The 25,340-nt window shown below is 44.6% G+C and overlaps 1 protein-coding gene across 16 annotated transcripts in view; it reads right to left on the bottom strand.

Annotated features, from left to right (window-relative positions):
• LOC114587348 (methyl-CpG-binding domain protein 1) overlaps window positions 1–25,340 on the bottom strand; it is a 112,469-nt gene that overhangs the window by 54,991 nt on the left and 32,138 nt on the right. For 7 of the 16 annotated variants that reach the window (XM_077921237.1, XM_077921242.1, XM_077921245.1 and 4 more), the window contains 9 exons: window positions 24,286–24,326; window positions 22,768–22,911; window positions 22,466–22,600; window positions 12,014–12,064; window positions 11,501–11,569; window positions 10,983–11,060; window positions 9,764–9,829; window positions 8,209–8,265; window positions 1,012–1,095 (listed from right to left, as the gene is read on the bottom strand). In XM_077921237.1, the coding sequence (XP_077777363.1) occupies window positions 1,012–1,095; window positions 8,209–8,265; window positions 9,764–9,829; window positions 10,983–11,060; window positions 11,501–11,569; window positions 12,014–12,064; window positions 22,466–22,600; window positions 22,768–22,911; window positions 24,286–24,326 (725 nt within the window). The remainder of the gene's footprint in view (window positions 1–1,011; window positions 1,096–8,208; window positions 8,266–9,763; window positions 9,830–10,982; window positions 11,061–11,500; window positions 11,570–12,013; window positions 12,065–22,465; window positions 22,601–22,767; window positions 22,912–24,285; window positions 24,327–25,340) is intronic. The other 9 variants (XM_077921243.1, XM_028711411.2, XM_077921240.1 and 6 more) reach the window with 8 other exon arrangements.

Below are 25,340 nucleotides of genomic sequence, written 5' to 3'. Positions count from 1 at the left end.
ACGCTCCGCCTCCCCACTATCCCCCAAGCTTGTGGGCTGCAGGCTGCTGCCCGCAAGCTTTGCGTGCCGGCGGGACCTCCTGCCGGGCTTGCAAGGCTTGCGGATAGCTTCCTGAAGCCTGGTCAGTGTGCACCGACCCCTCTCGCTCTCCAGGCTTCAGGGAAAGCCTGCATTCGCCCCATAGGACGCACACACATTTCCCCTTCATTTTTGGAGGGTGAAAAGTGCGTCCTATAGGGCGAAAAATACGATGATAATAATAATAATAATAATAATAATAATAATAATAATAATAATAGAAGCGAGTTTCCCAAATAACACGCACTGCAGTCTCATTAAATGCTAATTAGATTTCAAGTTGCTTATTGCTCTCTCTACTTCTTTCCTGGGCACATAGCTGATTTAGCTTTTCAAACTACAGTGGTACCTCGGGTTAAGTACTTAATTCGTTTTGGAGGTCTGTTCTTAACCTGAAACTGTTCTTAACCTGAAGCACCACTTTAGCTAACGGGGTCTCCTGCTGATGCCGTGCCGCCACCACGCAATTTCTGTTCTCATCCTGAAGCAAAGTTCTTAACCCGACGTAATATTTCTGGGTTAGCAGAGTCTGTAACCTGAAGCATATGTAACCCGAGATAACACTGTATTTTCAGATTGCGACACATCCATGGGGGTGGACAGTGTGGGCTGCTAAAGCCCTCACAATCCCTCCCCTTCCCGATTCAATTTCCAAGGCTTCATCAGCTCCCAACACAGTTAATGTTTTCCATTCCACTTGGGAGTGCAGACTTCTGGGTGGACTCCATTGATTCCCATCACATGATGAGAGAAGGGGTAAGGAAATGTAGGTATCCATTTGTGATACACACACCACACAACTTTGGGCACCTGTACACTGATTAAGATCTTAGAAGAAAATGTGCTTCAAATCACTTTCTCAAATGGCTGTAGAAATAAATTGTAGCTGAGCCACATCCCAGAGACCCCCATGCAGAAAAGCCATATGCTTACCACATTGTTCTTCAGCTGGGCAGTGGGATGCTTGGGGGGACGACCAGGTTTCTTCCTTTCCTTCACTGCTCCTAACTGCTTCTTCTGTTAAGAAGAAACCCACGTGAGTTGGGGTGGTCAAGGAGACCCTTCTAGTCTCAGTTGCTCCCACAAAGAAGTTTACATGTTGGGAAATGCTGCAGTATTCTTTTACCTATGCAAGACTTTCAGGCACCTCATCCCCTGCTGAGGCTCGGCCCCACGTGACATGTCAGAGCTTTCCCAAATGAGTCGGTTAGTGCTTATCAGGGAGCAGGACTCCAGGTAGAAAAGACAGTGTGCAACACCATGATTTCAACTCACTTTAGTATTTGCACCGAGTCTGATACAGTGTGTATCCCTTGCAATACAGAAAGGAGTATTCTCCAGGAGCAAAAGCACACTATCTATAAACTTTGGACCAGGAGTCGGCAAGGTTTTTGTGGCTTGGGCCAGTTCACAGCCCCGCAAACTCCATGGTGGACCAGAGTGTGCGTGTGTGCGTGCGTGCGCCAACGTTATTTCAGGCGTGTGCAGCTTCGCTTCCCATTGGCTGCAGGAACTTCCAGCGTTGTGGAAGGTACTCCCTGCTCTGCTCCACACCCGTTTAGTGCGGCACACGGAAGCCGACTGAGTGGGCAGCGGGGGTCCTCGAGCGGGCGGCTGGGTCCATGGGCCAGTTAAATGACCCCCATGGGCCGCTTGTGGCCCATGGGCCTTAGGTTGCCGGACCCTGCTTTGGACCAACTGAGTCTTTTTTTTTTTTAATTTTTATTAAGTTTCTTTTCTTACGTTCAGAAATATACAGAATAAAGAAAAAAGAAAAAGAATAAAAAGAAGAAGAAATATATAAAAATCCAACTTTCCATAGTATTTTCAAAAATCCAGCTGGACTTCCCCACATCCTCCAGACCCTGCGTTCTTTGTAATATAAACGTCAGCAATTTGTTACCTTGTTTCATAACTTACTGTATCTTTCAGTTATCATGTTTCTAAATTTACAATGTTGTATCCCAATTCTTGTACATTTAAAATAAACATAATAAAGTTATTTCATGTTTTCACCTCTTCTTTCTTATAACTTAGTTTTCAATTCACCTAATCGAGTTGCAGAAGCAAAAGTTTCCTAATCGTGCACATTCTTAGGATTCATACAACTTATAATGTTTTTGCAAATAGTCCTTAAATTTTTTCCAGTCCTCTTCCGTTGTTTCCTCTCCCAAATCTCGGATTCTGCCAGTCCTTTCAGCCAGTTCCATGTAGTCCATCAACTGCGTCTGCCATTCCTCCAGCGTGGGTAAATCTTGTGTCTTCCAGTACTTTGCGATGAGAATTCTTGCTGCTGTAGTAGCGTACATAAACAAAGTTCTATCCTTCTTTAACACTTTCTGGTCCACCATGCCCAATAGGAAGGCCTCTGGTTTCTTGGGAAAGGTATACCTAAATACCTTTTTTAACTCATTGTAAATCACTTCCCAGAAGGCCTTCATTTTTGGGCAGGTCCACCAGAGGTGAAAGAATGTCCCTTCGGCCTCCTTACATTTCCAACATTTGTTGTCAGACAAGTGATATATCTTAGCAAGCTTGACTGGGGTCATGTACCACCGGTATATCATTTTCATAATGTTTTCCTTCAAGGCATTACATGCCGTGAACTTCATTCCGGTGTTCCATAACCTTTCCCAGTCCTCAAACATGATGTTATGCCCAATATCCTGTGCCCATTTTATCATAGCAGATTTAACTGTCTCATCCTGTGTATTCCATTTAAGCAGCAAGTTGTACATTCTCGAAAGTGTCTTAGTTTTTGGTTCTAACAATTCCGTTTCTAGTTTCGATTTTTCCACCTGGAAACCAACTTTTTTATCTATTTTAAAAACCTCTTGAATTTGAGCATAATGTAGTCAGTCTCGCACCTTGTTTTTTAATTTCTCCAAGCTCTGCAACCTCCAATTGTCTCCAATTTTTTCAATTATTTCCCAATATTTCGGCCAGTAGGCCTCCATGTTGGGTCTTTTTCGAGCCTTGGCCTCCACCGGTGATAGCCACCTCGGGGTCTTACTCTCTAGTAAGTCTTTGTATTTCGTCCAGACCATAAATATTGCTCTTCTGACAATATGGTTTTTAAACAATTTATGAACTTTAACCTTGTCGTACCACAAATATGCATGCCAACCAAAAGCATTGTCAAACCCTTCCAGATCTAGGACATCAGTGTTCTCCAACAGAAACCAATCCTTCAACCAGCAGAAGGCTGCAGATTCATAATACAACCTCAAGTCTGGCAGGGCAAACCCCCCTCTTTCTTTCGAATCAGTTAGTATTTTAAACTTTATTCGGGGCTTTTTGCCCTGCCAAACAAACTTGGAGATATCCTTCTGCCACTTTCCAAAACATTCCACTCTGTCCACAATCTGTAGGGCTTGGAACAAAAATAACATTTTCGGCAATACATTCATTTTTATAGCTGCAATTCGACCCAACAAGGAAAGTTTCAATCTTGACCAAATTTCCAAATCTTTTTTAATTTCCGCCCAACATTTTTCATAATTGTCTTTAAATAAATTCAAGTTTTTGGCGGACAAGTGAACCCCTAGGTATTTCACTTTTTTAACAACACTTAATTCTGTCTCTTTCTGGAACCCATCTGTTTCTGTAAGTGTCAAATTTTTAGCCAAAACCTTGGTTTTTTGCTTGTTCAACTTAAATCCCGCCACCCGACCAAATTCATGAATCAATTCTAAAACTCTTTTTGTACTAGATTCTGGCTCCTGTAATGTTAAAACCAAGTCATCTGCAATGGACCAACTGAGTCTTGATACAGTTAACTTAATAACTCACACAGACTAAGCCTTATTTCTAGTTAAATCATCAAGTGCTGACTGATTTAGGGGAATACAGTGGTACCTTGGGTCCCAAAATTAATCCGTTCCGGAAGCCCAATCTAAAACCAAAGCGTTCTAAAACCAAGGCGTGCTTTCCCGAAGAAAGTAATGTAAAATGGATTAATCCCAGGCTTTTAAAAACAACCCCTAAAACAGCAATTTAACATTAATTTTACTATCTAACAAGACCATTGATCCATAAAATGAAAGCAAATAAGACAGTACTGTAGATGATAAAAATTAAAATTATTTTTTTTCCCTAACCTGCACTGATGATAGTGATTGTCTGGAGGGGGCAGAGCTTTTATCCATTTCCACAGTCACACAATCAATCAGTAGATGAACTGGGTTCCACAGAGTCACAAAAACAAAGTCACAAGCCATAGCCACGAAAAGGTCACACGAACAAAAATGGGGGGAAAAGCTCCAAATATCAACTTTGTGTTGCGTGGGACACAGCAGCTGATAGACTCAGCAGGAAGCCTCCAATCAGCAGCAGGAGAACTCCATTTAGAAATGGAACAGACTCAACAGGAAGCGGGACATGTTTTAATTCCGAGGCAAAGTTCACAAACCGAAACACCTACTTCCTGGTTTGCAATTTACTATTTCCAAGTTGTTTATAAACTAGGCTGTTATAAAACCAAGGTACCACTGTGTGGGAAATTCCATGACATTTTGACATGAATTCAAATAGGGCAGATAAGACTGCTTAGAGGGGCCACCCAGCTTCGTGGACCAGGAGGCCAATGACAGTTTCACCCAGGAAGGACCATGCTCAGCAGGGGCTGCTGGGCACCTTATTAGAGAATGAGTTATAGCTGTAGCCTTTATGAGCCAGCTACATATGCCTTTTCAAGAGCGTGTCTTTGAAAAGAGAACCCAAGAAAATTGGGGCAATACAGCAAGTGGACCACAAATTAAAGGTCCACAGTGCAAACCAACCTATGATCCTTTCCTTCTCTGCCCTCTTAAGGAAGGCATTTTTCCATTCTTTTTAAATAAATGCTTCTATAACTCCACTCACAAAATATTGTTCTGAATCTGTGGCAGCCCTCTGCTTGCTTTCAGATGCAATGATCAAGAACTGGGACATTTCACTTCCACTGGCATTTTCTGTTGGGATACTGCCAGGGAGACAAAGTCCGTCATGGCCCCACGTCGCCTCAGGACGTCCATCGATCTCCCGTAGACACGCAGTATCAGCAATTAGCGACATGAGCTCCAGAAATAGCTTGCCACATTCCAGAACTGATGCACGCTCTTATCAGCAGATAATGCACAGCGAAAGATGCACGCAGGAGAGCATTATTTATACGTTTATGCAGATGACGCAGCAATCCTCTCAAGAACACTGATGAGGCCTTAAAAGAGCCATGAAAACACTGGCAACATATTGCAAGGAGAGCCAATTGGAACTCAATTACCAGAAAACCAAAATTATGGTTTTTGCCAAGAGGCCCAAACCACATGCATGGTACATCAATGGTCACAAGATTGAGAAGGTCACTTGCTTCAAAAGCCCATGGCGACTACTTTGCAGGGAATGCCCAGAGAAGCGCAAATGCTATCCTCAAGTACCTCAGGACCAAAGGTGGACACTATATACCTGCAGCCCTCAAACTGTTTGAAGCTAAATCGATTGCACAGCTGTTATACAGTGCCTAATTAGGTCCCTCTGCCAACTATGCACCACTATAATTGATACAATCCAAATTCTTAAGATCTGCTCTACAAGTGCCTAAACACGTCTCCAATGCTACCATATGTCTTGAAACTGGATCCATGAGAATCGAGGCCAGAGTGTGGCTCGCCACTTTTAATTACTGGTTGAGACTATCTTTCTTCCTGAGCGGCCTTGCTCCCCTGACTATTAAGGATGATTTCCAATCAACATGGAAACAAGCAGTGAAAAATATAACTACTCTAGGCTTCAACCCACAGATTTTACTTGACATAGGGCATGAACAAGCTAAACAAACAAACAAACAAACAAACATTAAACAGCATGTGGAAGACACAGAATGTCAAGCAGACCTAGCCAGGTCCCCAAAATTTCTAATCAGTGAAACCAGTAGATACCTCACCTCCCAAATGCCATATATAACCAACCTTGAAATCCCAGTGTAGGGCCTTCACTCTGGCCTGTTGTCAGGCCCTCCCCTCAGCCATTCAAGAAGGCCGTAATAGGAAGCCACCATACGAGGAGAGGAAATGCCCCTGTGGCTCTGGGCAGCAGGAAACAACAGAAAATGCCTTTTTCCATTGCCAGTACTATATAGACATACGAGCCAGGTTTATCCTGCCTATCCTGCACAAATTCCCAGGACATACAGAACAACTCAACATCTCCCTACTACTCCAGGATGAAAACCCAGATGTTACATACTCAGTTGCTAGGTTTTGCACTGCCATGATGGATATTCGCTGAAGGATGGTTTGTGCTACAAACCAGTCTTAAACTGAAGGCCCATATTGCAAGACCGCTATTCCCCTAAGCTCCACCCCTTATAGTTGTTTTAACTGTATGTCTTTTAGTCCTTATCTGTTTTAATTATCATTTCTTATTCCTCAATTATCTATCCTGTACTCTATTCACATGTTTTATCCTATGCTTGTTCTTATTTGATTTAACAATCACCTGTTTAAATCTGAACTGCTATTTTATTCATATGTTTCTCTTATTCTGGTCTGTGACTGTAATAAAGTTTATTCATTCAACAAATCACTGTTAGTGATCTGTACCCCAACCAATCTGAATTTAAGATTATGGTCCCTTTGCCCTTGGGAAAGTTCCCCTTCCACCTACTGTTTAGACAAGAATTTGGTATTGTAAAAACTTAGCAAACACCCTCAAAACAAAAACTTGTTTGTGAGAACTTATAAGCTCCCCAAGCTGTAAGCACCTCCCCTTATCTACATAGACCAACCTTCACCAAGCTGGTGCCCCCCAGATTTTGGACTACAACTCCTATCAGTCATGGCCTTGCTGGCTGAGACTGATGGGAGGGTACCAAACTGGTGTAGGATGACCTGTCCTAGACATATCCCTCTTGCCTCTGAATCAATGCCCCAAATGCACTTTTTCTTAAAAGGCTTTCACATAAAAATTACAAGCCTCACCTATTCCAGTTTTAATTGTTAAAGTCTCTCCCTCCTACCCTTCCTCCTCATTTATCAGACAGCAGAACCTACCTCTACCTGACTGTTGACCTCTGAGCAGTGACAGGTTGACTTGCGTCAATCGGTGGCTGGTTCAAAATCACCCCTGGATAATCACAGAGACTAAAAGTCTGTTTGAAGATGAACCTTCTGCATAGTGTTATCTTCATCTCACAAAGGAACAGGGTAAGCAACTGATATGAGTCGGCCAGAATCCTAACAAAGTAAAACCCGGACTACTACTTCAGAATAAATATTCACCCAAGAAACAAACAACAAAGAAGTGGCCTGCACTCACTGACCCCAACCAGAGTGAGCAATGAACATGGAAAATAATAACTGAAATGGGAAGTCTACATTTAGGGTTTGTCTTTCTGTTGCTTCCCAGCCCTTTTAGAGACAAAAGCCTTCTGCATCAAGAAAGTACAATCTTTAACAACAACAACAACAACTAATTTAGAGCAAGTGTGTATGTCACAGAACTGTAGAGTTGGAAGGGACCCCAAGCGTCATTTAATTCAACCCCCTGCAATGCAGGAATTTCACGTAAAGCATCCATGACAGATGGCCATCCAACCTCTGCTTAAAAACCTCCCAAGGGAGACTCTTCCACTGTCAACCAACTCTTACTGTCAGAAAGTTCTTCTTGATATTTAGCCGGAATCTCCTTTTTTGTAACTTAAAGTCATTTGTTCAAGTCCTACCCTCCAGAACAACTTCTGAGATATTTGAATATGGTCATCGTATTTAAACACTGGTTTGGGTCTTAGCCTCTGAAGCAGGACAAAACAGGTTTGTTCCCTCTTCCATGACAGCCCTTCAGATATTTGAAGATGGCTGTCATATCTCCTCTCAGTCTCCTCTTTTCCAGGCTAAACAGACCTAGCTCCTTCAACCACTCCTCATAAGGTTCGGTTTCCAGACCCTTGATCATCCTGGTTGCTCTCCTCTGCACACGTTCAAGCTTGCCAACATCCTTCTTAAATTGTGGTGCCCAGAACTGGACACAGTATTCAAACAGAATAATGTATGCAGGTTGCTCTAGACTTGTGTAAGATACTTTCCAAGGTGATATTGCTTACTGTCAATGCCGTTATACTGTGTAAGACATAGCTCCCTGTTGCCTACTTACCCTTTGTCTTACTGTAGGGATGCCTCCAGGATCCCGTTCCATGGTAGGTTTCCATTTCTAGAAAAAGGGAGACAAAGAGGTGGTGCGGTGAGTAAACAGAAATGTTCTGCATTTGGAAATTCCCATGAAATTAGTAGAGAAGAGCTGAGAGAAATACAGGAGAGGCATGATTGAACTGGCTTCCCTAACTTGGTCAAATTCAGATCATTTGCAAAGAGATTCAATCACAGTTGTGCCCATTCCCAAGAGGCAACCACATGAAATGTTTGTGGGACCAATATCAGAAGGATGCAGGATAAAAGCCATCCAAACCAAACAACTCAGTCTGCATGCTCTGCAAAACTTTAAGGTCAATCTGACACACAAACTCACTAAATTTCTGCAACTGGAAGTCATTTGTAGTGGAATTCATCCCAAGCTCATTGGCAAAGAGCATTTCCCCACACTCTCAGCAGAAAGATCAGCCAAATAGCTAACAAGCTGGTCAAAGCCTGGATTCAAATACCCAAGTAAAGCTTAAAATTAGGACAGTAGGGATGGCATAAGTGTGAGGATTATCAGAATATGCCCATATGGGAAGTACCGTATTTTCTGCACCATAACACTCACTTTTTTCCTCCTAGAAAGTAAGGGGAAATGTCTGTGCGTGTTATGGAGGGAATGCCTACGGGTGGCATGCCTACGGATTTTCCTCCTCTAAAAACTACATGCGCGTTATGGTCGGGTGCGTGTTATAGAGCGAAAAATACGGTACTCAGCATGGGTATTGCTGTTAACACACATATATGTCTACAGCCAAAATCCAGCGTGCTCATCTCTATAAGTCAATGCAGACACGTTATGCACCCCTTGGCAGAGACAGCATCAGAGAAGAAACACAATATGCCTATTAACTGCACCTCGACCCAAGTATTTTACTTTTATTGACATACGGTGGTGAAACATGTCTTATGGACGTAAGAGGAGCCTGCTGGATCAGACCCACAGCCCATTTAGTCCAGCATCCTATTCTCCCAGTGGCCAACCAGATGCCTGTGGAAAACCTGGAAGCAGGACGCAGTGACCTTCTCCCTTCCTAAGATTCCCTGCAACTGGTCTTCAGAACATTACTGCCTCTGACTGTGGAAGGAGACTACAGCCATCTTGGCCCTCTCCTCCTCCTCCCTGAACTTGTCTAATCCTCTTTCAAAGCCATCTACGTTGGTGGCCACCAGTGATTCCTGTGGAAGTGAATTCCAGTTTGACTATGTACTGTGTGCATAAGTACTTTCTTTTACTCTGTCCTGAATCTTCCAACATTCGGCTTCACTGGATGTCCCCGAGAGTGAGAAAAAGCTTTCTCTATCCACTTTTTCCATGCCACGTTTAATTTTATAAACTTCTGTCACGTTACCCATTACTCACCTTTTCTCTAAACTAAAAAGGCCCAAACGCTGCAACCTTTCTTCACATGGGAGCTGCTCCATCTTTTGCTCCCACAGAATACCCACATGACCCACAAAAACTTGTGCTGCAACACAAACATCTTTGTAGGATCCAGCATCAAGCCACTTACTGTGGTAGCAGAGCGCTTTCGACGATGGCAGCTTGCAGCAAGCTGGGCCTTGGGAAGGGGCCCATCCTGGCAGCCAAAGAAAGGAAGAAAGGAGAAAGAGTGAAGATATCCCCACATATTCAGAGTCATCAGAGGCAGACCCAGCCAAAAGCTCAGTCCAGGAGAAAGAAGAGACAAGACACCTCTTTCAAAGGAGGAAGATTGTGCTGCAGAAAGGGAAACTCAAGAGATGTATGTTGCATCTCATATCAGTCTTGGGGCACGGAAAACCAAGAGCCTCAAATGAAGGCCTAATGCAGGCAAGATACAAGGAAGAGCCAGGTGTTTCTGGACTGCGTCTTGAGCTTAAAATTGTGCCTATTTTCCCTCGGCTTTTTGACTCCATCTTCCTGCTTCTAGGACTATTCTAATCCATAAGTTCCTCAGTTCCTCCTATTCCCAGTTATAGCAACCAAGTATGCTAACAATGCACAGATTCTTAGTGTACTTGGTTGCTATAACTTGGAGATTCCGACTAAACATCAGGAAGAACTTTCCAACAGTCAGAGCTGAAGAATAGTGGAATAGACTCTCACGAGAAGTGGGAGACGTTCCTTCTTCGAGGTTTTTAAAGCAGAGGCTGGATGGCCATCTGTCGGGTATGATCTAGTTGAAATTCCTGCATTGCAGGGGAATGGACTAGATGGCTCTTAGGGTCCCTTCCAACAATTTTATGCTCACCTCTACTTGCAAGCCTGCACTCCTGCCTGCCCCTTCAGTGCTTGTGCCAGGGCCTAGTCTCCAGCTCAGCACTCTAGGAATATAACTAACCAGAATCAGAAGAGGCACATGTTTAATGCAGCAGGCACTAGCATATCACCATGATCTTTAGGGCTCAACCTGCAGCACACTCCGCCAAAAGATGATTGGCCACATTTGCTTTCATTCTTTCATGAAGATCCAGTTGGAGGAAGCCACAGCACACCACACTTGCAGATTACGGACAGCGTAGCCAAACCTGCTTTACTGTAAACTGCATTTCAGTCTCTCAATGAATAATGCGATGGCAGTGACCAGCTAGCAGTGGGTTTGACGATTCTCCCACCTATTATTAATATCCCAAATGAGCAGGGAATGGGAGACCAGGCAAGCGCATGCTGACATTCTGCAGGCCTTCCAATCATATCAGCTCAGCCAGGACTGAAAAATTACACTCCATTATGTCTTGACCCCCACTCACTGCAGATGCTGGTGGTGCAGCTGGCAGCCTCTTGTGGTGTCCCCTTGGGGCCCGCTGGACCTTGGGAGCTGGCCCATCCTGGCAAGCAGAGGGGGAAAGAGGGGGGAAATACAGGAACAGATAAAGGCATACACAAAGCTAAGGGACTTCTGACACCAGGCATATAATCCTAAGAGATTATTGATGAAAAACACAACATTGTGTTCCATCATCCAAGGAAATGAGAGGGCTATCCTAGGTTATCCTAACAACCCTCCAAGATGACAAAGAGAATGTGTCTGACCAAAAAAATCAACTTACTGGCCAAGCAGGCATTTAAATCCAGGTCTACCCAGTTCATAAATCGAACTCTCCATTATCTGGGCATTCTGACACCCACTACGACACACACCACTCCCAGGCTCATGATATGTGGATTTGAGGTGGGGGGAGAACTTGAGTCCAATATCAGATGGACTGTGTGCAGTCACACATTCTTGCCTCTATCATGAGCTGCATGCAGATTCAGTACCACTCACTGTCACGGGTGCTGACTTCTTCTGCCGGCGCCGTGCTGGCGTAAAGGTCTCCTCCGTGGAGAGGACTTCCTGGTGTCAAGCAGGAAAGAGACAGAAGAGGCCATCAGGCACAGCACAGACTTGCCAAGGGATGAGGAGGAAATGAGACGCCAAGACATCTCCCCAAGAACAAATACAGACCCAGAGAAAGTCATGCCCAAGGTCTCCATATCGCAACTGATGGCTACATATCGCAACACACCAGCTAGTACAGCCATCATCAAAAGAGGAACATGAGATCAGCATGCTGCTGCTCCCAACATTAGCCTGACAAGCTGCAGGCCCTCACCATGACTGATGACTGAACAAGAGGGGGAAACATACCAATGGCAAGAGAGGCGCTTTTCCAGAAACCAAGAGGCTACATGTAAATCTATGAAGCAATATAAATGGAATAAAGGAGCACAACATCCACAGGAATGGAATCAACTAAGAGATGTCAAACCCAGAGAAGGCAACACAGCAGGTACTTACTCCTGTAAGCTTCTTTGTGCTGTAGCCATCTTTCTTGGGTGGAATTTTTTTCTGAAAGGATCAAGAGATGGTTAGTGCCAGAGCTACAGGTCACCACCTCATTCAGGATCAATACAAATCTCAAAACACACAACCCAAGAGTGTGTGTGACAGGAAGGGCAAGCAGAATATTCACAGAGCAAGCTAAAGCCTTTTCTAGAAGAAGGATAACCCAGAAGATGGGAGAGCAGTCTCCAGGTGTGGTTAATTCTGCATTGACCATGAAAAGTGACCATTCTCATCAAGGAAAGCAGAATCCAGCAACATGTATAAACAGTACGCATTATTCACATTTCCATCATCCCTTGTTTTATCTAATTTTAAGTATTTCGTAATCATGTTTGAGAGCAAAGAGCTATACAGGCCAATGACCCTCTACCCCTCATCTCTGGCTTCTGAGATTTCAGCAAGCAGTGCCCTTGCATTTTCATGTATAATTTCACAGCCATAAAGGCTAGAAACTGCAAAAGAAAGAAAAAGAAAGAAAGAAAGAAAGAAAGAAAGAAAGAAAGAAAGAAAGAAAGAAAGAAAGAAAGAGGAAGGATTGTCAAGGAACTGAATTCTGTGATAACAATGCCACTGGGCTGTAGCAGAACCACCTCAAGACGTTTTAGGTTCTGTGTTTGAGAGTCTAGGGCTTGCTGATCGGAAGGTCAGCGATTCAAATCCCCTCAGTGGGGTGAACTCCCGTTGCTTGGTCCCTGCTCCTGCCAACCTAGCAGTTCGAAAGCACGCAGTGCAAGTAGATAAATAGGTACCGCTCCGGCAGGAAGGTAAATGGCGTTTCCATGTGCTGCTCTGGTTTGCCAGAAGCGGCTTAGTCATGCTGGCCATATGACCCGGAAGCTGTACGCTGGCTCCCTCGGCCAGTAAAGCAAGATGAGCGCTGCAACCCCAGTCGGCCACAACTGGACCTAATGGTCAGGGGTCCCTTTACCTTTACGATGAATAGAAACAGGCCTACTTCAAACTATAGTTTATGAAATTGGGTTGTTTCCTCTATTCATAGTTAAGATTAAGGTATAATTAAAAGTTTGGACAACCTACTAATCTGTGATTAATAAATCTGAATGTTTTGGTCTCCTCGTGGCCTTGCCAATGGAGGACAGTGGAAAATGTGTGAGTTTGGGATGGGGAGAGGAAGGAGGTTAGGCTCATTCCTGTAAGTATTAAGAGGTACTTCTACATGTGCTACATATTTAGGCTGCCCGCGGGAAGGTAAACGGCGTTTCTGTGTGCTGCTCTGGTTTCGCCAGAAGCGGCTTAGTCATGCTGGCCACATGACCCGGAAAAACTGTCTGCGGAAGCGGACAAATGCCGGCTCCCTCGGCCTTTAAAGCGAGATGAGCGCCGCAACCCCAGAGTTGTTCGCGACTGGACTTAATTGTCAGGGGTCCCTTTACCTTTTTAATGTTGCTCTTAGAGCAGAGAGACCAAGAATGGATCACATCAAATTGATCACATCAAATGGATGTGGAATCTCTGTATACCAACATCCCACACAACGATGGTTTACAAGCTATAAGGAACACCATTTCAGATAAAACCACAGCGGACTTTGCCACCAAACTCTGCCAATTTGTCCTTACCCACAACAACTTCAAATTCGGTGATGACCTGTTCCTTCAGATCAGCGGCACAGCAACGGGCACCCGCATGGCCCCACAGTATGCCAACATCTTCATGGCAGATTTGGAACAACGTTTCCTAAACTCCTACCCACTCAAACCTCTCTTGTACCTGCGATACATTGACGATATTTTTATCATCTGGACACATGGTCAACAGACCCTGGACACCTTCCACCAGAAATTCAATGATTTTCACCCCACAATCAACCTAACAATGAATCAATCTATGCAAGAAATACATTTTTTGGACACTACTATAAAAATACAGGATGGGCGCATAGACACCACCTTATACCGTAAACCAACTGACCGACAAACATATTGTCAGGGAACTGCCATCGGAAGGACAGGAGGTGGAAGGGCTCACTGAGGTTGAGAGAGACTTAGCAGCTGAAGAGGGAACCAGCAGGGGGAGAGAAGGAACTCCAAGGGAAAGTGAGTCGGAGGGATGGCTCAGACACTTCCAGCGAAAACAGTGGGGAGGTTTCAAGACCTCCTATAGGGACACCCACTCCTCGCCGGAAACTGTCGCGCCGAGAGTCCAGAAGACGTGTTTCCGTTAAGGAGCTTTTATGTTGGAAGAGATTCCGTAAGCGCCCACTTTCGGATTCTGCTAGCGACTGACGGAGCCATGCTTGAGGGGCTCCGTCGTAGGCAGAGGTTTGCGGATTTGATCAAACTCTGAGGGACTAGGATTTTACGCACAAGCAGCTCATCATCCCATCACACATATCTACATGCCTCTAGCTACCATCCCAAACATACCAAACAGTCCATTGTATATAGCCAGGCACTACGTTACAGCCGTATCTGTTCCAATTCTACAGACAGAGACTCTCACCTAAGAGATCTACAGCAAACCTTTTTAGAACTAAAATACCCAGCAGATGAAGTTAGACAACAGATCAACAGAGCCAGACTTATACCCAGAGAGAACTTGCTGCAAGACAGACCCAAAAAAGAAAATAACAGAACACCTCTAGTCATCACATACAGCTCCCAAGTTAAAACAGTACAACGCATCATCAGAGATCTACAACCTCTCCTGGACAATGACAGTTCTCTTTCTCAAGCTCTGGGAGGAAGACCTTTCATTGCCTACAGACAGCCACCCAATCTTAAACAACTCCTAACCCACAATAATACTACAACCAGACTTAACACGGACACTGGCACCAGAGCCTGCAATAAACCCAGGTGCCAACTTTGCTGCCACATACACCCGGACAACACCATTACTGGCCCCAACATCACACATACCATCTCGGGACTATTTAATTGCTCATCGTCTAACATTGTGTATGCCATCAAATGACAACAGTGTCCTTCAGCTCTCTATATTGGACAAACAGGCCAAACCTTACGCCAAAGAATAAACGGACACAAATCTGACATCAAGAATCACAAGACAGAGAAACCAGTAGGAGAACACTTCAATCTCCCAGGACATTCTATACAAGATCTCAAAGTAGCTGTTTTACTACAAAGGAATTTCAGAAATAGACTGGAAAGAGAAGCTGCTGAATTGCAACTCATTACCAAACTTAAAACCATGGAGAGACCTGGTCTGAACAAAGACATTGGATTCTTATCTCATTATACATGACAAAGCCATTTTTCACCTTCTCACCCCTTGCTTTTTCCTGTAAGACCTATTGCAGTCGTTAAGAGTCGTCAACAGGCTCATCACAGCTATCTGCCAATCACCCATTCCCACCACCCTTCTGAGTAATACCCCTCCCCACCTTCTCACTATATAGAAGGATCTGGCAACTTCTGTTTCAGTGTATCTGAAGAAGTGTGCATGCACACGAAAGCTCATACCAAGAACTAACTTAGTTGGTCTTTAAGGTGCTACTGGAAGGAATTTTTTTTGTTTTGACTATGGCAGACCAACACGGCTACCTATCCGTAATCAAATTGATGGTTATGTCAGGAATTCCAACGTATGCAATAATATTTCAAGGGGAGATCCCAAATCATCCTAAATGATCCAGAAGTTGAGTATTCTTGGAAGTAAAGCGAAGCATGGAGTAAAAAAAAGTTACTATACCATATGGGTTCCTTCATAGTCTATCAAGGATTCCTCAAGGGGGTGGGGAGTAGCAGTACCCAAGATTTCCCCAAAAGAAAGCTTGCCTGTGACTTTGATTTTCCCCAGCAATATGCAGCTGCAGGAAACTGTTTAAAATTTATTAGGCTACATTGTCAGTTTGCCCAGGGCAACAGCAAGTCTCAAAATGCAAGCCAGTATTTCTGAGGAACTCACTCCGCAGACAAGCGGAAAAGAATATCAGAAGGTAGAAAGTGAAAGCAACCAATTTAAGTCTTTGATCCTTCCTTATCCAAGTAGCATACACAATGTTGGCCACTTCATTTCAGCAGTTGTAATAGTACCCCAATACTCTGGCCACCTCATGAGAAGAGAAGACTCCCTGGAAAAGACCCTGATATTGGGAAAGATGGAGGGCACAAGGAGAAGGGGACGACAGAGGACGAGATGGTTGGATAGTGTTCTCAAAGCTACCAACATGAGTTTGACTAAACTGCGGGAGGCAGTGGAAGACAGGAGTGCCTGGCTTGTTCTGGTCCATGGGGTCACGAAGAGTCGGACATGACTAAACGATTAAACAACAACAACAAATGGAGAAGATAAAAGCATCCGTAAATAAAAGAGGGAGATCAGTGAGCCAGCATTTCAAAGTTGTTGTTGTTGTAAGTTATTTGAGGCAACATCTATGTAAGCTTCATACTGTAAACTCCCACAGAAGGGGATAAGGAGTGAATATTTATTCATTAAATGCCCCAACACCTCAAAGCCATCCAATGAATTCAAGAGGTCTCTTAGTATAACAAATATATATCCTTACCCTACCTGTAGAATTTGTCACCACTTTACTTTTAGATGCCTTTGTGAGCAGCTTTTTAAAGTTGGACGGGTTATATCAGCAACTATTATTACTATTATTATTTTATTTGAATTTATATACCACCATATACCCGGAGGTCTCAGGGTGGTTCACAGAAGAAAATCAAAATATAAAACCACAAAGTATATACAGTGGTACCCCGCAAGACGAACGCCTCGCAAGACGGAAAACCCGCTAGACGAAAAGGTTTTCTGTTTTGGAGGCGCTTCGCAAAACGAATTTCCCTATGGGCTTGCTTTGCAAGACGAAAGCCCATAGGGAAATCTCCGGGACAGCGGGGAAGCGCAGCGTGTCTTCCCCACTGTCCTCGGACCTCCTCCCGCCGCTCGGCTTCAGAACGATGCTCCGAAGCCGGGCGGCGGGGCGGGAACGCCTCCTCCCGCCGCCCGGCATCGGAACGAAGCTCCGAAGCCGGGCGGCGGGGCGGGGACGCCTTCTCCCGCCGCCCGGCATCGGAACGAATCTCCGATGCCGGGCGGCGGGGCAGCAACGCCTTCTCCCGCCGCCCGGCATCGGAACGAAGCTCCGAAGCCGGGCGGCGGGGCGGGGACACCTTCTCCCGCCGCCCGGCTTCAGATGGCTTTCCTGAAGACTTGGGGTGGGAGGAGGGTTTTCCTTCCCACCGCCAACATTCAGAATGCTGTTCTGAATGTTGGCGGTGGAGAGGAAAAACCCTCCTCCCACGCAAGCCCCGGGAACAGAGGGAAAGCGCTGTGCGCCTTCCCCTCTGTTCCCGTACCTGTCCTGAAGGCTTGCGGTGGGGAGAAAAGCCCTTCTCCGCACCGCCAGCCTGGCAAGCGGTTTCCCTAGGAACACATTAATTGATTTTCAATGCATTCCTATGGGAAACCATGCTTCGCAAGCCGAAAAACTCGCAAGAAGAAAAAACTTGCGGAACGAATTAATTTCGTCTTGCGAGGCACCACTGTAATCAAAATGAAAACAACCCAATACCCCCCGCCCTCCCAAAAACCGCATATTTTAAAAGAGCATAGGATGTCAATTAAATCAACCAAAGGCCTGGTTAAAAAGGAACGTTTTTGCCTGGAGCCTAAAGGTGTATAACGAAAGTGCAGGGCGAACTTCCCTGGGGAGAGCATTCCAGAGATGGGGGGCCACTGCAGAGAAGGCCCGTTCTCGTGCTGCCACCCTCCAGACCTCTCAAGGAGGAGGCACACGAAGGTGGCCCTCAGGAGATGATCTCAGGGTCCAGGTAGGTTCACATGGAAAGAGGTGGTCTTTGAGGTATTGCGGTCCTGAGCCATTTAAGGCTTTATGGGTCAAAACCTATAAAGCTGGAAACTAATTGGTACCCAGTAAAGTTGGACCAGGATCAGTATGAAATGCTCAAACCATCTTGCTCTGGTGAGCAACCTGGCCACTGAATTCTGCACTAGCTGAAGTTTCCAAACTGCCTTCAGAGGCTGCCCTACATATAACGCATTGCAGTAATCTAACCTTGAAGTTACCAGAGCATAGGCAACAGTAGTTAGGCTATCCCTGTCCAGATAGGGGCATAGCTGGACCACCAGCTGAAGCTGATGGGAGGCACTCAGGGGCACGGAGGCCACCTGAGCCTTGAGCAACAGCAAAGGATCCAGGAATACCCCCAAGCGGGTGGTGCTGTGGGTAAAAGCCTCAGCGCCTAGGGCTTGCCGATCGAAAGGTCGGCGGTTCGAATCCCCGCGGCGGGGTGCGCTCCCGTTGCTCGGTCCCAGCGCCTGCCAACCTAGCAGTTCAAAAGCACCCCTGGGTGCAAATAGATAAATAGGGACCGCTTACTGGCGGGAAGGTAAACGGCGTTTCCGTGTGCTGCTCTGGCTTGCCAGATGCAGCTTTGTCACGCTGGCCACGTGACCTGGAAGTGTCTCCGGATAGCGCTGGCCCCCGGCCTCTTAAGTGAGATGGGCGCACAACCCTAGAGTCTGTCAAGACTGGCCCATACGGGCAGGGGTACCTTTACCTTTATGTACCCACTTCTTCAGAGGAAGTGTAACCCTATCAAGAGCAGGCGACCTCCCACCCATCTTATCTAGGGAACTACCCACTAACAGTGCCTCCATCTTATCTGGATTGAGCTTCAGTTTGTTGGCTCTCATCCAGTCCATTACTGAGGCAAGATACTGGTCCAGCATTTCCACTGCCTCACCTGCAGATGTAAAGGAGAAATAGAGCCGAGTGTCATCAGCACATTGCTGACAACGTACTCCAAACCTCCAGATAACCCCACCCAGTTGTTTCATGTAGAGGGGGATAGGATTGAGCCCTGCGGAACCCCAAAGGGTTCCTAAATCTCAACTGCATGAATTGGAAACTCTCCAATGTGGCTCCCATGAGCAGGAGTACTTCTGTTTTTTAAGATATTAATGGATTGAGTTTACTATTGGATTACAATTATAAATGGAACGCAAGAGGGACTTTACAAAAACTTTAGAAACTACCTACGGAGTTCTTCAAATGAAAGACTGTGTGAAATACTATGATGTTTGGACTTATAATTGTTTTCGTGAGACATCAGCTTGTTAAAAGAGATGGAAAGAACAAAGAGCTGGATGTCCGCCTGGAGCCATGGCCAGATGCCAGTACAGTGGTACCTCGAGTTAAGAACTTAATTTGTTCTGGAGGTCCATTCTTAACCTGAAACTGTTCTTAACCTGAGGTACCACTTTAGCTAATGGGGCCTCCAGCTGCCGCCACACGATTTCTGTTCTCATCCTGAAGCAAAGTTCTTAATCTGAGGTACTATTTCTGGGTTAGCGGAGTCTGTAACCTGAAGCGTATGTAACCTGAAGCATCTGTAACCCGAAGTACCACTGTATACTTTTGGCTCAGGAAAACAAGATGGTGATTGCTCAGACGCAGTTGGAAAAAACAGCTCTTGAAGGGAGACAGTGTGGAAGACGAATGATTGATTATAACATGAAAGAAAGGACAAAGGAAAAATATTTACACACAGAAAACTACAGGCTTTAAATCCCTCTTGCAAGTTAATAGATATGGATTTTTTGAATATGAGTGAAAGGCATTACACTAGTGGCTGCAAAAACAGAAGAAAGGAATTGCTGAATCAAGATCGGAATTACTGTATTTGGATTATATATGAGACTATGCACAGGACCTAGGAATAATTATCTCCGGACGATCAAAGAATGGGAAGTCACCAAATTTGTTTAATTTGGAATGTATAATTGGCTTTATAAATTGTATTATGATTTGGTATGATTTGACATTGTAATAATGTGGCCCATATTGGAGTGTTATTAATGAAAAATTAATAAAAAATTAGTGAAAATTATATTTAAGAAGGTGGGGGGGCTCTACTTCCTTGGAGGTTTTTGAGCAGAGTTTGAATGGCCATTTGTCACAGATGCTTTAGCTGTGATTCCTGCATAGCAGAGGGCTGGGCTGGATGACCTTTGGGGCCCCTTCCAACTCTATGATTCTATGGCTTAAAGCAGAATTGAACAGTAATTGGGGAGTTGGGATGAGTTTATCTAAATCATGCAGACATCCAGGTTATTTTTTCAGATGAAAATGATTGTCAGTTCCCAAACTTCCTTTAGTATCAGTAATAATCAAGCTATTGATCTTCATACTAGGCAATATAATCTACTCACAGAATTTCTGGGTAGCATTTGTTGATTTTGTATTATATTTTTACTGCTGTAGGCTGCTTTGATGGGCATTGCCCAGAAAAGCAGCCTAGTAATGTTTTAACATAAAATAAAGATTGAAAAACACAGTACAAAAAAGTCAACTAGAAAAAAGAGGATAACTCATGAGATATCGTTGGGACTCAAATCTACATGGCAGGGACATCCTCCAAGAGTGAAGAAGTTTCTGAAGCAGGCCACTTGAAGCCCCTTCTCAAAGTCCTTCCATCTCACAACTATTAACAGCAGACTAACTTCACTGGATGGCTCAATGAAAGGCACTTTCCTTTTCCCAAAAATATAATCGTCATGAAGACAGAAGCTCTCAGGCAATGGTATTACTCCACAAAGAATATTCATCTACTTTAATTTCAAAGTTGGGAACCTGATAAATTCAATAAGCACCACACAACTGGAATGCAAGCTACATTGTGTGAAACATGACTGTTGCCTTTATGAACGTACAACTAAAAAGAAAGAGAATCCAAGAGAATTTAACCATTATCTCAGTAACAGCTTTAGAGCACAGAATGTTTTTAGGACTTGGGAAGCACTCTAAACAAAGCACAAAAGGCAATCCTATAAAACCAATGAAATGTTCTGGTCATGACATTATGTTCGCTGACTGGGAGCAGTTATGGACCACCGGTATAAAGTTTACGGCATGCAATGCCTTAAGAGAAAACATTATGAAAATGATTTATAGGTGGTACATGACCCCAGTCAAGCTTGCAAAAATCTATCACTTGCCCAATAATAAATGCTGGAAATGCAATGAAACTGAAGGTACCTTTTATCACCTTTGGTGGACTTGCCCGAGGATTAAGGCCTTTTGGGAAATGATCTATAATGAAATTAAGAAGGTTCTTAAGTGTACCTTTTATAAGAAACCAGAGGCATTTCTCCTGGGCATGGTCGGCCAATTGGTGTCAAGAAAAGATAGGACGTTTTTTATGTATGCTACCACAGCAGCAAGGATTCTCTTAGCAAAGTATTGGAAGACACAAGAACTACCCACGCTGGAAGAATGGCAGACGAAAGTGATTGACTATATGGGATTGGCAGAGATGACCGGCAGAATCCGAGACCAAGGAAAAGAGACGGTGGATGAAGATTGGAAGAAATTTAAAGTTTACCTTAAGAATTGTTGTAAAATTGATGAGTGCTAAAATGTCAAGGTTAAGAAAATATAGAATTACAGCTGTAAATTGATTAAGTAAGAGAAGAAGGGGGGGGGAAATAAGAAAATGAGTAATCAGTCAATTGAAGCGAGGGGTTGCGGAAGAAATTTTGAAATAGGGATGCAGAAGGGGGAGGTATGGGGAAGTCGGGGAAGTAAGGTATATGAAAAGGAGGTTGTGAAATTATACGTGTTTATATGTTTGTGTGTTTATGTAGTTTATTGTATTGTTTTTTATTTATGTTGGAAAATTAATAAAAAAATTATATATATATATATAAAAAAACCAATGAAATGTTCTGAAAACAGTATAGAAGTCAACCCAAACTTGCCGTGGTCCAGTAAAGGTGCAACAGCAGAAGCATGTTGCCTAAGAGAAAACCACGTCATAACCACAGTTTTGTCCACCTCCCCAATGCCCCCGTCTCCTTCCTTTTGTTAGAATTCCTGCTCCATGATTGCAGTCATAGGATTGTTGTCTTTCGCGTGACGGTATATGTTTCGACTCCACAGAGTGGGAAGTGACAGAGACAGGATGTTTGTGTTACTGTGTTCTGTGAAGTGGGACTATTGTCCTTTGTTCTATTTCTCTTTGCTGTCTGATGCAAAAGGGAGAGGGAGCCATGTTGCAGTGCTCCGTGTGTGTTTATATGTAAATAAAGTAGATTAGCCAAAATGCTGAGTTGCTGAGGTCTGTCACGCTCATGTTGCGCAAACTCTGTGGATCCCTAAGTGTGCCAGTGTCGGTTGGCATCAGTCACTGTGATGTTCAGGCTGAAGAAAGCTTATGAAGCTCCAAAACGATCCAGAAGAGCAGAAGGGAGAGAACATGCCAGTCGGGCATGTGTCTCTGCCAGGGTCCTACTCGAGTGTAGGATGAACTCCTGACACCTTTCACACTTATCCTGTTTTGCTCCCTTCTCCTTCCTTTCCCACCCATCCTGTTTTGCTCAGTGCCCTGATGGAAGTACAACAGACTCTCATGGGATGCAGAACCTAGTCAGGCCAAGCATACACACCTTGCGTTTAAGGCAGCGACGCTTGAGACATTTCCATTGCCGCTTCATGCCTGGTTTCTGCCTCCGCAAGCAGATGTGGCAGCTCCCACAGTCTTCAGTTATCTTGCAAGCCTGACACATACCACATTCAAGGCCCTGCAATGGGAAAGGAGTGCGGGGAGAAAGGAAAGAGAGACAAAAGGACTGTTAAGGCTTGAAATGGCTGCCAAGTTCATTTGGGGCAGGGAGGCCAAGAACAAGGAACAGCAGAATTTCTGGAAAGGGACACAAGGGAGGAATAAGCAAGGAGCAGCCAGTGGTACCTTTTTGACAATCTTCAAGCATCGGCGCAGCAGACATTTGATGCCAATGCGGAGCTCGGGGCTTTTGGCTCGCAGGACACACACACTGCAGATGCCGCAGTCCTGAGACATCTGGCAGGCTTGGCACACACCACAACCAATTTGCTGCAAGGGCAGAGGGTAGGGGGTGAGGAGGGATTCGGGGAAGGCAACACCATGAACCCAGAACCTCCAAGCTGCACTGTGAGCCTGTTGGCCATCTTGGCTGACTCAAAGGAGAGCACAAGAAAAGGACACCATCTCCAACCTCTAACACAAACTCACCAGGCCATAGATGAAATTACCTTATACTGTAGTAAGTCAGGGTTTGCATAGCCCAGTGCCATCTACTCAAGCAGCAGCTCTCAAAAGGTCTCAGACCATGGTTTTTTTCTGAGACCCTTTACACAAAATCCTCTGACTCAAGATGCCAGGGATTGAACATGGGACCTTCTGCCATACAAAGCTTTGTCACTGAACTCTGCTTATCACACATCTATCCCAGTCATTTATGGGGCTCCCAGTGGCATATCATCCAAGAGAATATGCAGCTTCAAGTCCTCCACTGCTATCTGAGAACTGGAGGCACATCCCTTACCTCTGCTAACAACCCTAATGCTTTCATCCATCCCAGGGCATGGCCAAGTCTTGATTGTTCTCTGAATGGGTGACTTGAGTTTTCAAGCCTTTTCCAAAATGAATATCCCATCAATCAACCGGCTGGGAGGGTGGCATTTTAAAGCCACCTGTCCCTCTGTCAACTGAAGGCAGAACGTGTTTTTAAGAGAATAAAACATAAATATACACTTATCTCTTAAATCCCTACTGCACAGGCACAGGAGGATTTTAAAGCACTAAAGGGTTAGGCATGTGCAAGTCACTGCAGGCCAGCTGCAGCCAGGGGCACTTTTAAACACACACACACGCACACACAGGTTAGAAACAGAGATAGGAAAGCGAGGAGCCAAAGGGCACCTTAAACCGAGGTTATGGGTGCAACAACGGAATGTCTAGGCATGCTTTTTTATAACAAGAATACAAAGCTGGAAATAAATGAACTGCAGCTAAAATATTATGTTCATTTTTTCACATGGTCTAGTCCTTCCCCTGCCCACCCCCCTAATATTCTTAAGAGGGTGTTTTCTCCAGGGTCCTTAGAGAGTAGCTGAAAGTGGGGAGGCAGAAAAGGTCTTCCTTTCCTCCCACTCTGCAGTTTTAATCTGAAATCTTAGGCGCAGTACTGCACCCAGAGCTCAAAAACTGCGTGCGCTAATGAAATCCCCAGTCGCAAAATGTGCCCAGAACAATGGGAGTTTCACTCACTGACACCCCCACCTGCAGCAGGTAGACAGCAGGTGTTTGGCAGCGGGGCAGAGAGATTGTCACAAAGTGTAGAACCTGATAATATAAAGCAGGGTTTACACACACAGATCCCATCGCCCCCTACTTCAACTCATATTTCTAAGTAAACAAAAAATGTTGGTAAGCTCTAGATCTTACCTTGTAATATCTCTGCTCCCGATTGAAATCTCTTCTCTGAGCTGAAAAGAGGAACAGGAAGAAAAGATTAAAACCTGTGCAAGAAAGAGAAACATTGGCTCAAACACCCAGTGCTAAGGAAGTCAGTCACAAGGAAAATAATTCAACGTTAACCGATAAGCTACCAGGAGTATGAAGTGAGCACCAATTCAATAGTCCCACACCTTGCATCTTACCATTCTTCTGAACGGTGATGGGGGGTGGGGAAGAGACTGAATCGCATTTACATGGCTAATCTGGATAAAATTTTCTGGTGCCCTAGAGAAGATATTGAGCGCCTGTGGCCCTCCAGGTGCGGCTGAACTATAACTCCCATAACCCTGGAAAGCATGGACAATGGCCTGGGATAATGTGAAATGTAGTTCAGCAACACCAGGGTGGGGTGGGGTCAAAGGTTTCCTTCACCTGCCCTAGAGAGTTATCCAATTTAGCATGTCAATTTTGCTTGCACTTAGTAAATAAAATTTTGAAATAGCCAAGCCTGCTTAATATGGCATTTGGAATTTGCATCCATTAATTTTTATTAATGATCATATGAAATGGAAATTTTCCACAGGAAAACAGAAAAACATTCCACTCCACATCACTGCTTGTTAGATGAAGCAGCTGAGGAATGAAGTAAATGAAGGCAAGGAAAAGGTCTCCCAGCCATGTTTCTGAAGCATGAAACCGACCCTCCTCTATGAAAGGGAGCACAGGAAAGGGCTCACACAGGGAAGGCAAACCTGTGACCTCCCAGTTGTTGTTGGACTCCAAACCTCATCAGCCCCAGCTAGCAGGGTGAATGGTCAGGGATGATGGGAGTTACTGTCCAACATCTGGACAGCTTGCAGGTTCCGCATCCCTGGGGTAGATGAGGAAGAGGAAGGTGTAGTTTGAAAGATACATAGAAAACAAGAAATAAACCTTTAGTATTAACAGGCATCTTCCGCTGTGCAGATTTCCCAAGGATTTGTAATCCAGCAGGTGGAGTGGGGTGAAAGTCTGCTCAGTGTACCTTCTTTAACTTAAGTGAG

The sequence above is a fragment of the Podarcis muralis genome, chromosome 17 (assembly GCF_964188315.1).
Source record: "Podarcis muralis chromosome 17, rPodMur119.hap1.1, whole genome shotgun sequence".
NCBI lineage: Eukaryota > Metazoa > Chordata > Lepidosauria > Squamata > Lacertidae > Podarcis > Podarcis muralis.
Note: the sequence above shows the minus strand (reverse complement) of the source record. Positions and strands in the feature narration are given on the sequence as shown.